The following is a 15,435-nucleotide window of genomic DNA, read 5'->3' as shown; positions in this document are numbered from 1 at the left end:
TGCTTGAACCATGGAGGTGGAGGTTGCAATGAGCCCATATTGCGCCCCTGCGCTCCAGCCTGGGTGACAAGAGAGAAACTTCGTCTCAAAAAAAAAAAAAAAAAAAAAAAAGGGCGGGGTGGCTGGGTGCGGTGGCTCACACCTGGAATCCCAACACTTTGGGAGGTTGAGGTTGAGGATCGCTTGAGCCCAGGAGTTTGAGAGTAGTCTGGGCAACATGGTGACACCCCATCTCTACAAAAAAAAAAAAAAAAAAAAGAAAAAAGAAAAAAAAAGCAAACAAAAAAACCAAAACAGAAATTAGCAGGGCATGGTGGCACATGCCTGTAGTCCTAGCTACTCAGGAGACTGAGGTGGGAGGATTGCTTGAGCTCGGGAGGCAGAGGTAGCAGTGAGCCAAGATTGTACCACTGCACTCCAGCCTGGTGATAGGGCCAGATCTTGCCAAAAAAAAAAAAAAAGAAAAGAAAAGAAAAGAAAGATGTACCAGTCCAGGTCATAAAAAGTATTACATGTTTATATTCAACAAATTAATGCATTTAACATGTATGCATGTTCTCCTTGAGCAACTAAAGTAGTAATTTGTTTCTGTGCACAAAAAAAGACTAGAATTAATATATCTATTTTAGCAGTTATAAAATACTATGTTTTCAGTATCAAAAATATGCCTTAAGAATTTTTGGTTGGGGTCAGGTGCAGTGACTGACGCCTGTAATCCCAGCACTTTGGGAGGCTGCGATGGGAGGATTACATGAGGCCAGGAGTTCCAAACCAGCCTGGGCAATATAGTGACAAACTAATGGACTTTTAAATTTTTTGTTTATTTTAAAATTTTTTTAGAGATGTGGTCTCACTCTGTTGCCCAGGCTGGAGTGCAGTGGCACGATCCTAACTCACTGCAGCCTTGAACTCCTGGGCTCAAGAAATCCTCCTGCCTTAGCCTCCCAAGTAGCTGGGACTATAAGTACGTACCACCATGCCCAAGTAATTTGTAAAAATTTAGTTTTAATTAAAAAATTTTATTTATGAGTGACCATGGCCCAGGACATAGCCTCAGGGGGTCTTGAGAACGTGTGCCCAGTTTTTTTTTACTTCTCTCTATGTTGCCCAGGCTGGTCTCAAACTCCTGGCTTTAAGCGGTCTTCCCACCTCGGCCTCCCAAAGTGGCGGGATTCGGACAGACATGGTGGCTCACGGATGTAATCCCTGCACTTTGGGAGGCCATGGTGGGAGGATCACTTGAGGTCAGGAGTTTGAGACCAGCCTGACCAAGATGGTGAAACCCCCAATTCTACTAAAAAAAAAATACAAAAATTAGCCAGGTGTAGTGGTGCGCACTTGTAGTCCTGGCTACTCGAGAGGCTGAGGTAGGAGAATCACTTGAGCCTGGAGCAAAGGTTGCAGTGAGCCAAGATCCAGTCACTGCACTTCTGCTTGGGGGACAGAGCGAGACTCCATCTCAAAAAAAAAAAAAAAAAAATGCTAAGATTACAGGCCTGAGCCACTGCATCCAGACCTGATGGACATTTTACTTTTCTTTTTGTTTGTTTGTTTGTTTTTTTTTTTTTGAGACAGAGTTTCGCTCTTGTTGCCCAGTCTGAAGTGCAATGGCACAGTCGTGGCTCACCACAACCTCCGCCTCCCAGGTTCAAGCGATTCTCCTGCCTCAGCCTCTTGAGTAGCTGGGATTACAGGCAGGCGCCACCAAGGCTGGCTAATTTTGCATTTTTAGTAGAGATGGGATTTCTCCATGTTGCTCAGGCTGGTCTCGAACTCCTGACTTCAGGTGACCTGCCTGCTTTGGCCTCCCAAAGTGCTGGGATTACAGGCATGAGCCACCGAGCCTGGCCTCTGATGGATTTTTTTTTTTTTTTTTAAATCACTGTGGTATTCATGTGTGGCAGAGGGTAAGGGGGAGGCAGGGATTGGTCCTGGTGAGTAGGGGTGGAGGTGGGAAGGAGGGGACAAATTCAGGGTATTTCTGAGGAGCAGTGGAATATCTTGCCCAAGGCCTTCCTCAGGGGGAGATGGAGCCATGCCCTGGGGGACTTTGCAGCCTGGCTGGGAAGACAAGCTTCTCCCCCAGGGAATTAGATACCAGTGGTTAACAGATTAGCAACTTAATCTTAGAGACGAGAAAACAGCTTCCAAACTCTAAAACACAGAAGGAAAACCCGTGACAGATTTGGCCACATAAGCATTTAAAGCTTTTATCTCTTTCTCTCTCTCACTCTCTCTCTCTCCCCCTCTCTTTCTCTCTCTCTCTCACTCACACACACAGAACAATTTAAGAGTAAAAGGTGAGGGGCTGGGAGAACACTGAGAAAGGATGGTCATCTAGGATTTATCAGCCGCTCCCAGGAATCAAGAAGAAGAAGGCAGATAACTGGATAAAGGAATAGGAACTGGTAATTCCCAGAAGAGGAGATTGGGAAGCCGGTAAACCTAAGGAAATATACTTAGTCTCATTAGGAATCAGGAAAATGCAAAGTAAACAAAGGCCCACCCCTAAGAGTAGTAGCCAAATGTAAAGGAGGGAAGTGGGAGCAGGAGGAGCCTCTCCCTGGAATGGGGAGGAGCCGGCCAGGCTCTGCGGAAGCAGAAGGGGGTGGGTGTTACTGCGATGGCACAAACACACGTCCACGGGTTCTCCAGGGGGCCCCACCCTCACCCCCCAGACCATTTCTAGGAGTAGTGGCTGAACAGGACCCAGTGGAGGCCACCGCCCTGCATTGCGAGGGTTAAGTAAGATGCTGAAGGTCAAGCATGAGGTCCGGCCGGGCACTTCCAGCGGCTCTGTCTCGGCCAGGCCAGTGGCCATGCGGAACTGGGAGCAAGGAGAGCGGGAGATAAAACCCTCAGTTTCAGTTGTTTAGCGTGGGAAACGTTAAACTGATCTGTGTAACACAGCTCCGGGGTGGGGAAGAGATGGGGAGGGAGCCTGTGGCCTGGAGGTGGCTGGAGACAGATTCCCAGGAGGGCTGGGAGGGGTCAAGGGCAGGGTCATGCTATGACTTCCCTGGGCACCGAGCATCCTGGCCTGCAGGGGCCCTTCCAATAAGAAACAGGGCCGGGTGTGGTGGCTCACACCTGTAGTCCCGGCTACTCACGAGGCTGAGGTGGGAGGACTGCTTCAGCCCAGAGCTGGAGGCTGCAGTGAGCTATGATCACACCACTGCACCCTGGCCTGGGCCACACAGAGAGACCCTGTCTCTAAACAAATTAAAACAAAATTAGCTGGGTGCAGTGGCACGAACCTGTAGTCCCAGCTACTCAGGAGGCTGAGATGGGAGGATGGCTTGAACCCAGGAAGTCAAGGCTGCAGTGAGCTGTGATCCCACCACTGCACTCCAGCCTGGATGATAGAGCAAGACCCTGTCTCTCACAAAAAAAAAAAAAAAAGGAGAAGTGAGCTGGGGGCGGTGGCTCACGCCTGTAATCCCAGCACTTTGGGAGGCCGAGGCGGGCAGATCACCTGAGGTCAGGAGTTCAAGACCAGCCTGACCAACATGGAGAAACTCTGTCTCTACTAAAAATACAAAAAATTAGCCAGGCATAGTGGTGCATGCCTATAATCCCAGCTACTCAGGAGGTTGAGGCAGGAAAATTGCTTGAACCCAGGAGGTGGAGGTTGCAAGTGAGCTGAGATCGTGCCATTGCACTCCAGCCTGGGCAACAAGAGCAAAGCTCCGACTCAAAAAAAAAAAGAAGTGCATATTACAAGTTGGTGTAACAATGAATACATTACTATTATATAATAACACATTTTCTTTGACCTAAAGAATCATTTTTTGTCTTCTGATCCTAGAAGTAATTCACATGTTCGTGGGCCCATGCATGGCCTGTGCGTCTTATGGAGAGGTCGCTCCAAAAAGGAACCTCAGGGTTCTCCCAGGCAGCGGCAGGCCTGGAAGTCTTTCTTTGTTTTTTTGACTGTTTTGTAGAGGGAAGCTGCTCTGCTGTCCAGCCCCGTGGAGGGGGGCAGAGTTTTGTCCCTGAGATGACAGAGGGTTGGGGGCAGTTCACTCCAGTGACCAGTGGTTGGCCGAGGTGCGCTTCGGAGTTCAGCCCACCTGGGTTTGAATCTACACCCTCCCAGCGTGAAGCTGAGCCTGACCCGTGCGTGTGTTCATCACACTCAGGCGTTTTTCAGTTGTTTATTTTCGGATGGAAAGGGGAGATAGCCCTTCACCCGGTCTCTCCTCTCATGCAGCAGTGCTGCAAGGCCAGGGTTGCAATGAAGGCAGGTCTCAGGCAGGTCTCGGCTCTGCGCTGGCAAAGGGGCCCCAAAGGTCTGAGGCATCCAGCCAGCTCCTCCAAGCTCATGTCCTTGGTCTCAGACCTACAGGTTTCGTCCACATCCTAGGCTGGTGACAGCATCTGTGTGTGTCATGGCTGGAGTGGCAGAGGCCCTGTGGGAGCTGCAGACCCAGGCCCCCTCCACAGGTGTCAGGCTATGTGTTCTGCCAGAGTCCCGCACCTGTTTGTGTGACGGGAAGGTGCCTGCGCAATAGTGTAGGCAACCAAATACCATAGTGTCTTCAATACTACTCATTTTGCCCATGGAAAATTATGCCTAAGCCACCATATGGGTCAATGAATGCTGCAGCCAAGATCCGAAGAGATGCCTTTAGCACAGGGACGTGTGGCAGTGTCTGGAGATGTGCCAGGCTGTCACACGCTGTGCTCCTGGTATGAGGACACTGCTGAACACACAGGACAGCCTCCACAGCAAAGCATTACATGCCAAGGTCCAGGGACCGTCCCATAACCAATTCCAGAGTGAGGGCTTCTGATTGGAGAGCCTCACACTGCATATCCCTTAGTCAGTCATGGGACCTAGGTCAGGCGTACACGCACCTGCACCACACTGCCTATACACAAGCACTTTACCTGTATTGTATTTATTTATTTTTGGCTCACTGTGTTGCCCAAGCTGGCCTCAAATTCCTGGTCTCAAGTGTTCCTCCTGCCTCAGCCTCCTGGGTAGCTGGGACTACAGGTGAGTGCCACTGCACCTGGCTTTTTATGCAGGCGTTTTAGGTGAGTCATTGGAGGCACAATGCTACCAACTTGCCACTTCAGGTGGCTCCATCTCGATGAGCCTCAGTCTCCTTGTCTATACAATGGTAACAGTGCCCCACACCAGGGGAGCTGTGCGGGTGAGTGACAGGCTGTGTGTCCAGCCCAGTGTCCGGGATTTAGAAAGAGGGGGTCTGCTCAGTGGGTGCAGAGCACAGGCTCGAGGCCAGACTTCCTGGGTACCAGGAATTCAGTGAGTGAATTCTTTGAGCAATGCCTGGCACTGCACAAGTCCTGTAGCCGTGTTGGGTACCGCTGGCATTATTGCTGTTTTCAGGGTTTGTTTGCGTGTGTGTGTTGGAGTGTCGCTCTGTCACCCAGGCTGGAGTGCAGTGGTGCGATCTTGGCTCACTGCAACCTCTGCCTCCTGGGTTCAAGCAATTCTCCTGTCTCAGCTTCACGAGTAGCTGGGATTACAGGCATGTGCCACCAACCCTGGCTCATTTCTGTGTTTTTAGTAGAGATCCGGTTTCAACATGTTGGCCAGGCTGGTCTCAAACTCCTGACCTCAAGTTATGCACCCACCTCGGCCTCCCAAAGTGCTGGGATTACAGGCATGAGCCACCACACTCAGCCTGTTTCCGGTTTTTGATAGTCAAAGTTGCTGGGCCTGGAACAGTGACCACCAGGTCACCTCACTCCCTCAGTGTCAGGGGTCTGTCTGCAGTCCCCATTTGCTCTCACCTCATCTCAGTCCCTCCTGCCTGTCCCCATCCTTATCACTGCTCCTACAACTGGAGACCAGGGTGGGGTGCATTTGAGATGGGATCCCCAAGTCAGCCTGTGCTTCTTGGAGGCCCAGCTTCCCCTGCTCCCTCCCACAACCCTCCCAAGACCCCATCTTTATCTTCCTTCACCCCCCACACCCCGTGCTCTCTTCCCCAGCCTGTGCAGGCCCCAGCTGCCTTCCCACCTGGCGCCCCGATACACAGCCCCCCCCACAGTGGCCTCAAGAGGCTTCTCTCCCAAAGAGAGACTTTGTCTTCAAGGTGACTCCTGGCTGACCCCTGGCACGGCTGGTAGGAGTGGTGACGGGGCAGTGATGTGGCCATTTGAATTAAAACGCCCTCTGGATAATTCACAGAAATTCATGAGTCATCTTTATCTGGGAAAACGCCAGTGGAGCGGGCTGGGACCCAGGGCTGCAGACTGACAGACAGAGGGAAGCGGCCTCCCTGGACCCCGGTCCTCACTCCCGTGCCTGCTGTTGACTGGTCTGCGGGCAGGAGGCGTCCCTTTGCCTGCAGTCCTGGGACAGTGGACCACAGGGGACACTGGGGCTTCCCAAGGAGTTGCTTGTTCTTCTCTTAAATCAGAAATCAGGGCACTCATCATCTCTCTGTCCATCAGGCCGCTGTCCTCTGCACAGAGACACCTTGGGTGTCCCCTCCTGGCTCCACATGGTTCTGGAGGATGGCAGAGCCAGGACCATGGGCTGCCGTGAGGGTGGTTCCAACCTGCTCTGTTTAAACCAAGGGCCCTTTAAATTTGTCTCTTTTCATTTAAATACGCTCTTTAAAAACAAGCAGGCTGGGCATGGTGGCTCACACCATGTGGATCGCTTGAGGCCAGGAGTTTGAGACCAGCCTGGGCGACATAGCAAGACCCATCTCTATAAAATACATATATTTAAATTTTCTTTTTTTCTTTCTTTCTTTCTTTTTTTTTTTTTGAGACAAAATCTTACTTTGTTGCTCAGGCTGGAGTGCCATGGTGTGATCTCAGCTCACTGCAACACCTCTGCCTCCTGGGTTCAAGCGATTATCCTGCTTCAGCCTCCTGAGTAGCCAGGATTACAGGAGCCTGCCACCACACCCAGCTAATTTTTCTATTTTTAGTACAGACAGGGTTTCACCATGTTGGCCAGGCTAATTTCGAACTCCTGACCTCAGGTGATCCACCCGCCTCAGCCTCCCAAAGTGCTGGGATTATAGGCATGAGCCCATAATTACAGGCGTGTGCCTGGCCCCAAATTTTTTTTTAAAAAGACAGAAAAACTCCCTGCCCCCAGGAGCTAAGATTCTTGAGAAGGATACTTGATTAATTGATGAATGAGACAGTCAGAACTGTGAGTTCTTTGAAGGATGCGGGTGAGGGGCAAGGCCACATTAGCCAAGGGGGTCAGCGAGGACCTCTCTGAGGAGGTGGCCTTGGTTGCGAGGCCTGCAGGCTGGGAGAGAGTGATATGGAAGACCTGGGGGAAGGGAGGGGTGTGCCAGGCAGAGGGCACAGCCAGGGCAAAGGCTGGAGGGGGGCTCCAGCTGAGGCCCGTGCTTTGTCAGGGAGGAGGAGTTTGGGTCCTTCTGGCTCTTCCAGTCGCCTCTGGGTGGTCCAGGCAAGTTGTGTGACCATCCTGGGCTTAGTCTTGCCATCGGTAAAATGAGCGAGTTGGACTCTTGGACTCCACACTTTCTCGGGCCCCCTCTGGTACAGGCAAACCGGTTCCCAGAGAAGCCTCCTCGGGCGCCCGTCTGTCTTCTGTGTAAACTCACATTGCTCTTCCTGGGCTATTTTGCCATTTCCTTTCATGCGAAACCAAAGGAGCTATTTTGGAAACTCCTATAAGCAAACTAAGCCCTGGCTGGCATTTGAGTGGATAAAAAAGAGCCCTAAGTGAGGGACTCAGGCATAAAAGCCACCCAGCCCCGAAAGCCCATGACGTTAAATTTAGATGTTTTACCTCTAAATGAGGTGAAATTGCAGGTTCCCTCTGGCTGGCAGTGGGGAGGAGACTCAGGGCAGCTTCGGCCAGCAGTGAGCAGGACAGATTTAGCGGGAGTGGGCTCTGCTTCCTCCAGCCACACCTTGGGGACGGGGGTCCAGGACAGTCCCCAGTGTCTGGGAGCATGTGGCTTCCTCTCCCTGCATGCACCAGCCAGGTCTGAACGGCATCAGTTCTAAGTGCCAGGCCAGAGAGAGGCAGCGAGGGACACGGAGTGGAAGAGGCTGTCCTGTCTGCCAGCAAAGGTTTGGGAACTGCGTGACTCTGTGCCTCCCTGCTCTGCCCTGGGGCCCAGCAGGGTCTCTGCCCTGTCTCTCATGCCTGCAGAGTGCTGGTTACCCAGGGCTGCCCTAAGCCCCCCGAGCGTCCCTCCTCTCTTCCAGATGCCTCCCCAGGGACCTCCTAGACCTGCCCACAATTCGGTAGCTAAAGGGTTAATGCCAGCCCCAGCAGGCGTGGTGGCACATGGTGGGAGGGTACAGGGTCTTCAAGACCCTGCTCCAGCACCCAGCCTCCACTTGCTGCTGTGCGAGTGCTTAAATATCAGGAATGTCACCCTTAGTCGCAGGTGACAAACTGGACTTGTCAGGAGCTGTCCGCTGAAGGCTCCTGAGATTCTGGGTCTCAGCCTGGCCATCCCATCCCCAATCATCCAGGGGGAGATCTGTCTCTTTTACCACAAGAAACACAGTTTGGCTGGACTCCAGGTCAACGTCGTGGATCAGCCCCACTAGGCCCAGCCGGGAGGGGGCGCAGCTGAGCTGCCTGGGAACCGTCACTGTCCGCCGGCCCCAAGGGGCCCACAGGGGCTGGGGCTGCAACACCCTGAAGCCAAAAGAGGTTGGGCTTTATTTTTCTCGGCCACCACCCAGGGCTACCTTTCTAGCTTGGCAGGTCCCCCTCCCAATCCTATTTCCATCCTGGAGCCTCTTCCCTCCTGGAGGAGGTCCGGCTCCTGGGAGGGGGGCGTGTCCTCAGCAGAGCTGGGGAGCAAGCGCAGCCTAGTGCCGAGGCCAGGCTTTGGAGTCCACGCGCCCAGGTCCACTTCCAGCTCTGGCATTTCCTACCTGTGTGACCTCGGAGGACTCATTTCCATCCTCTCTGAGCCTCGGTTTCCTTCTTTTCTTCCTTTCCTTTTTCTTTTCCTTCTTTCCTTCCTTCCTTTCTTTCTTTTGAGACAGGGTCTCACTCTGTCAGCCAGGCTGGAGTGCAGTGGTGCAGTCTCAGCTCACTGCAGCCTCGACTTGCTGGGAAGTCTCCAGTGATCCTCCCACCTCAGCCTCCCGCAGTAGCTGGGACTACAGGTGCATGCCACCACACCCGGGTAATTTTTGTATTTTTTGTAGGGACCAGCTCTCACTAGGAGACCCAGGATGGTCTCGAACTCTGGGGTTCAAGTGATCCGCCCACTTCAGCCTCTCAAAGTGCTGGAATTACAGGCGTGAGTCGCCATGCCTGGCATGAGCCTCGGTTTCCTTATCTGCAAAATGGGGATAATAATAGTACTTGTTTCATATGGTGTTGGAGAATGAAATGACAATTTTAAGTCCTTAGAGCAGGTAACAAGCAGTGCTGGCTACCCAAGGGTCAGAGGAAGGGCCATCCATCATCCTCAACAGCTGCTGCAGCTTTTGTAAATAAAGTTTTACTGAAACACAGCCATGGCATAATTCATTTACATAATGTCTGCAGCTGGTTTTGCTCTAAAATGCTAGAACTGAGTAGTTGTGACAAAAACTATATGGCCTGAAAAACCAAAAATATGTACTATGTGGCTTTTTATTTGCTTGTTTGTTTTTGAGATGGAGTTTTGTTGTCCAGGCTGGAGTGCAGTGGCTCGATCTCAGCTCACTGCAACCTCTGCCTCCCGGATTCAAGCAATTCTGCTGCCTTAGCCTCCAGAGTAGCTGGGACTACAGGCATGTGCCACCACGCCCAGCTAGTTTTTGTGTTTTTAGTAGAGTTTCACCATGTTGGCCAGGCTGATCTCAAATTTTTGACCTCAGGTGATCCACCCACCTCAGCCTCCCAAAGTACCGGGATTACAGGTGTGAGCCACTGCGCCCAGCCTTTCTATCTGGCTTTTTACAGAAAACATTTGTCAATCTTTGCCTTAGAGTCTAGCACATAGTGGTTATTATTATTATTATTACTGTTATTATTCCAGCACCTTCCTCTCGGGCTGCACAGCCTGGTGGAGTGGGGGAAGCAGTGTCAACCTTTCCTTCATTGTTTTCTGGTTCAATAAAGATGTATTATCAATCTTCCATGGACCTAGTCCCTGCCCGCAGGGAGCTCCCTGTCTAGGATGGGAAGATAGACAAGTCACCATTCACAGTCCACTCTCACAGAGGAAGTCAGGGGCGTCCAGAGGAAACACCGGACACAGCTAGGGGTGGGGAAGTGTCCAGGAAGGCTTCCTAGGGGAGGGGACACGTAGGCTGAAAGATGAGGAGGGTTTAGCCAGGAAGCCAATCCATGTGGCAATGGCATGTGGAAGAAGGAAGAGCCAGACTTCAGTTTGAAAAATGTGTGTCCTGGTCAGGCATGGTGTGCTCACGGCTATAAACCCAGCACTTTGGGGAGTTGAGGTGGGTGGATCGCTTGAGCTCAGGAGTTCAAGAACAGCCTGGACAACATGGCGAAACCGTCTCTACAATAAATACAAAAATTAGCTGGGTGTGGTGTGCCTGTAGTTCCAGCCACTTGAAAGACTGACGTGGGAGGATGGCTTGAGCCCAGCAGGTGGAGGTTGCAGAGAGCTGAGATTGTGCCAGTGCACTCCAGTCTGGGCAATAGAGCCAGACCCTGTCTTGAAAAAAAAAAAAAAAGAAAGAAAGAAAGAAAAGGAAATAAAGAAAGAAATATGTGTGTCCCTGAGTTGCCTCTTACCTCTTAGAGCCCTTCTTTCCTCATATGAAAAATGGGGCCACTGAACCTCATAGTGCTGTGAGTGATGCATCTGCTGTCAGGTTCTGCAGGTCTGCTCCGAGCCTTAGTTCCCCTCCTTTGTCCTCCTGTCTCTCACACTGACAGGACGACCTGGGGCTTGTTTTGAGCATTGCATGGGGAGGAACTGCTTAGCAATTGTCCTTCTTTCTGATCTTGAAGTGGAGTGACTGAGGTGAAGCTCCAGGAATGGCCCAGAAGGCTTCTGATGGGGAGGTGCAGAGGGAGGGGCTGGGGAGACCCCTTTCAGCTCCAGTCCCCAGGCTGGCTCCAGAGTACGTCCCAACTACACACCTTGGGGAATCCCTCCCTACTCCGTCCTTATTCTCTTGTCTGGCTTGGCTGGGGGGATCAAGCAGTTTGAGCAGCTTCTCAGGCCCTGCACAGGTGCTGATGGGGCAACAGCAGTGAGGAGCTCATAAATGTTTAACAAGCAGCAGACAGAAACTCTAACTTGTAGAACTTGCCGCTTTCTGTGGTGTAAATACTCTTACCGTGCCTGATTTCAAACCACCAACATGATGTCAACAGGCTTACAAAATTCCTGAACATTTAACAATGGACTCTTTTTTTTTTTTTTTTTTTTTGGGTTAGAGTCTTTTTCTGTTGCCCAGGCTGGAGTGCAGTAGCATGACCTTAGCTCACTGCAACCTCCACCTCCCGAGTTTAAGCGATTCTCCTGCCTCAGTCTCCTGAGTAGCTGGGACTACAGGCGCCTGCCACCACCCCCAGCTAATTTTTTGTATTTTAGTAGACAGCATTTCACCACGTAGCCCAGGCTGGTCTTGAACTCCTGAGCACAGGCAATCTGCTTGCTTCGGCCTCCCAAAGTGCTAGGATTACAGGTGTGAGCCACTGTTCCTGGCCCAGTTGACTCTTGTGAGCTGGTACAAGCTGGCTCAGCACAGCACAGCACAGGAGGGGACTGTGGGAGACCTGTTTATTGGGGGGGGCGTTGCAAGGCCCCAGTGCAAGGCACTCCTGACTGCAGGTAAGACAAGCTCTGACATCGGGCATCCTCAGGTTCTAAACCCAGTGGTCAGGTGCCCTGCTGGGGCCCCTGGGCTAGTCTCATCACTTCTCTGAGCCTCAGTTTCCTCATCTATGGAATTAGGTCATCAAAAGCTCCTGCTCTTAAGAGGGTTGTGTGGATTTCATAATTTACATAAAGCATTTAGTGCAGGGCCAGCTTAGTAATGAGTAATGAGCACTTGGTGAATGATGCCTCAACTTCCCCATCTGTACACAACGCTGCTAGTCATGAGTTCATAGCTGTTCATGGATTCGTAGCCACTCACGGGGCACCAGGCTTGCCACACAGCGAGTGGTCAGTAAATGCTTGCCACCTTCCTCCACCAGGGCTAGAAGCTGCTTACTTCTCATTTGGCTCTCCCTGAGTCCTCTGGCTCATCTGGGTCACCTGGCTCACCTGCAGGGCTGGGGTCTTAGCCAATTGCACAGAGAGCGCCAGCCCTTCTGACATGTCTCTTGCACACTGTGGGGTCTCAGGACGTGCTCTCCTTGGTCCTTCCAGCAGTCTCCATGGGAGGTCCTTTCTGAATTCCCATTTTACTGTTGTGATCACTGAGGCCCAGAGCCTGAGTGGCACAGCTGGGATTTGAGCTCAGGTCCACCTTCTTTGTTGCCAAGCTTTCCTGTGTACAGCACATGTGGGGCTGTGGGGTGGGGGATATATGGGAGGAGGCTTGTGGAGGCTGCACAGATCTGCCAGGAGATGCAGTAGTAGATGCTGGGCAGATGTGGCTCGATAGAGGAAATTTTACCAGGCAGAGGCCCCCAAGTGAGCAGAGGTGTGGCAGGGTGGACTTGGCCCCTGGGGAAAAGAGATGTTGGAACATGGGGGTCTCATCGTGCAGGAAGACGAGGGCCTAGGTGGACTGGAGCTTTTTCATAGGTTTCGTCTGGGCAGTGGGGTCCCTGGAATCCTTGGATTGACACCACCCTGGCAAAGGAGCAAAGTATGAAACTATAGCAGCTGAGATTTAGGTTAGATATGAAGGAGAACTTTCCAGTTGCCCGTGCTGGAGGACGCTGACCTACATTCCCAAGGGATAGGGTGGCATTTTCCCAATCTAGAGATGGTTTGGAAAAAAGAGAAGATGGCCAGGGCTCAGGGTTGACCCTATTGCAGGGCGGGTCGGAGACGGGGCAACGGATTGGGGTGGAATCAGCCCTTGACGCCAGCAGCCTGGCTTCATGTGAATTGGGCTTTTCCACCCCCTGCTCAAAGCCCTCCCATGGCTCCCAGTCACCCTTGCCCGATTGTAAGGCCACGCCCCCCCTTGGGGCTACCAAGGCCCCTCGGGACCCGAGCCCTGCCGGCCTCTCTGACCTCATCTTTAGCCCACTGAGCTTCTTGCTGTTTCTGGATGACACCAAGGCCCCTCATGCGTCCTGGCCTTTGCTCAGGCTGTTCCCTCGGCCTTGGACACCCTTCCCCTTCACCCCACCTCAGCCTTCCTCCTCACCTCTTGGGCGCCTCTTCACAGCTGGGTCAGATGCCCTCTGGGGACCCCCATCACTCCAACACAGACTGTATCATCACTGTTCGGCCCTTGAGGATAGGGGGACTTGGCCTGCCTTGCAGAGTTCACCTGTGTTAGGTGCTCAGGGAGGGCTGGAGGAGGGGAGAGGAGTATCTGTGGGGGTGAGAGGGCCGTGTTCAGGAGGTGCCGTCCTCCTGCTCTGGGAGGCAGCATTGCCCAGCATTAGGGACCTGAGCACAGAGTGCAGAGTACAGACACCTGGGTTCGAATTCTTTTCCCATCACCATCCCCGATCAGGTCCCCTACCCTTATGGGACCTCAGCTTGCTGACCTGTGAGCCAGGCACAGTACCAGCCCCCACAACACTCTGGGGCCGTAGTGAGGTCTGTAGGTGGTGGTGGAAGGTGGCTGACCTGCGGACAGCACTCGCTGGATGGTGGTGCCGGGCTGACTCTCCTGTCCTCTCCTTGCAGGTGACCATCATGTCGGTGAGGTTGCGGTTCCTGTCCCCTGGGGACACAGGGGCTGTGGGGCTCGTGGGCCGGAGCGCCTCCTTCGCGGGCTTCAGCAGCACACAGAGCCGGAGGATTGCGTAAGTTCCGCCCGTGTCCTGTGTCACGGTGCAGGGGTGGGGCTTGTTAAGGGCAAGGACATCCTCCTCCTGCTGCCAGAGACCTGAAGGCTCACTCTCAGGCAGCCTTGCAGAGAGAGAGAGATTGAGAGAGAGAGAGAGAGAGAGATTGAGAGAAACAGAGTGTCTTGGTGTTGAGATAAACCTATCATTTCCTTGAGACCTGAACGGTTATCATTTCAAATGCTCCAGAAGTTGATCTGCCTGAGCTTAGCAGGTCCACTTGGCAGATAAAAAAAACCGAGGCTCTGGCTAGGCACAGTGACTCACGCCTATAATCCCAGCACTTTGGGAGGCGGAGGCAGGAGGATCACTTGAGCCCAGGAACTTGAGACCAGCCTGGGCAACATAGCACAACCTCATCTCTACAAACATTTTTTTGAAAAACCAAAAAATCAGGTTGGGTGCGGTGGCTCATGCCTGTAATCTCGGCACTTTGGGAGTCTGAGGCGGGCGGATCACTTGAGGTCAGAAGTTTGAGGCCACCCAGGCCAACATGGTGAAGCCCCATCTCTACTAAAAATGCAAAAATTAGTTGGGTGTGGTGGCACGTGCCTGTAATCCCAGCTACTTGGAAAGCTGAGGTGGGAGGATCACTTGAACCTGGGAGGCGGAGGTTGCAGTGAACCGAGATCGCACCACCGCACTCCAGCCTGGGTGACAGAGCAAGATGCCATCTCAAAAAAACCCACAAAAACACCAAAAAAGAAAAACCAAAAAACCAGAGGCTCAGATAGGTGGAGCCACTGACCCAAGGTCACAGAGCAAAACTGGCGCAGGGTTGGGTCTCCTAAGGGCAGGGTTGGGAAGGAATGTTCTTTCTGTCTGAAAGACTAGGCAATGGGGCCACCTCGTCGGCTCTGTGACCTGGGGCAAGTGACCTCACCTCTCCAGCCTCGTTGTCTTCATCTGAACAGCGGGAATTGTGGGTGCGCCCTGCTCCTGGGGCTGTCGGGAAGGAACCAGGAGGGAGGCAGGGCCAGCAACCCATGTGGCTGGTGCCTTGAGGGTTATCAGATGAGGGAGCAGGCTTGGCACAGATGGGCCTGGGGGGGCAGCATTGACCCTGTGGCCGAGTTCCTGGGGGGTGCTGGCCGGGCCAGGCCCTGCCTGCTGCCCCGTCCTGTGTCTCCTCCGGCTTCAGGTACTAAGTCCCTGGGCGGAAGGTTGTTTCTGCTCCCGGAGGCCACAGCCTGATAGGCTCAGGCCTGCTGCCCCCTGGCTCCAGGGCCTCATGCCAGGCACTGTGCAAGCCCTCAGGGAATCGTTTACGAGCGGGCAGGCCTGAGGACTGGGGCAGTTTTCCGATATCCTGAGGGGGGCCAAACCTCTGTCTGTCTGAGCCAATGGGGTGGACAGGTGGGGGTCCCCAGCCAGAGCAGAGTGCAGAACCCAGTAGGTCAGTTAGTCAGTCAACAACCAAATCCCACCATGCTCTTTCCCGACTTGAAACCCTGCAGATTCCCGTACTGCTTAGAATAAATCCAGTGCCATCCTGGCCTAGAGGCCCCTGGGACCTGGCCCCAGCAGCTTGCCTCCCTCCC

The 15,435-nt window shown here is 52.9% G+C and overlaps 1 protein-coding gene and 1 long non-coding RNA gene across 2 annotated transcripts in view; one reads left to right on the top strand and one right to left on the bottom strand.

Moving 5' to 3' along the window:
• Positions 1 to 15,435, top strand: part of RIPOR3 (RIPOR family member 3) — a 104,861-nt gene that overhangs the window by 46,392 nt on the left and 43,034 nt on the right. The window contains exon 2 of the mRNA XM_023184167.3: positions 13,734 to 13,852. Coding sequence (XP_023039935.1) covers positions 13,734 to 13,852 — 119 coding nt within the window. The remainder of the gene's footprint in view (positions 1 to 13,733; positions 13,853 to 15,435) is intronic.
• LOC111521027 lies at positions 11,505 to 13,836 on the bottom strand. Its single transcript, XR_002724832.2, has 3 exons — positions 13,674 to 13,836; positions 13,243 to 13,413; positions 11,505 to 12,716 (listed from the first exon to the last, which is right to left on the bottom strand). It is a non-coding gene; the product is annotated as an uncharacterized LOC111521027 (long non-coding RNA).

This window comes from Piliocolobus tephrosceles, chromosome 20 (genome assembly GCF_002776525.5).
Source record: "Piliocolobus tephrosceles isolate RC106 chromosome 20, ASM277652v3, whole genome shotgun sequence".
NCBI lineage: Eukaryota > Metazoa > Chordata > Mammalia > Primates > Cercopithecidae > Piliocolobus > Piliocolobus tephrosceles.
The sequence above is the reverse complement of the archived record's forward strand: the minus strand, read 5'-3'. Positions and strand labels throughout refer to the sequence as shown.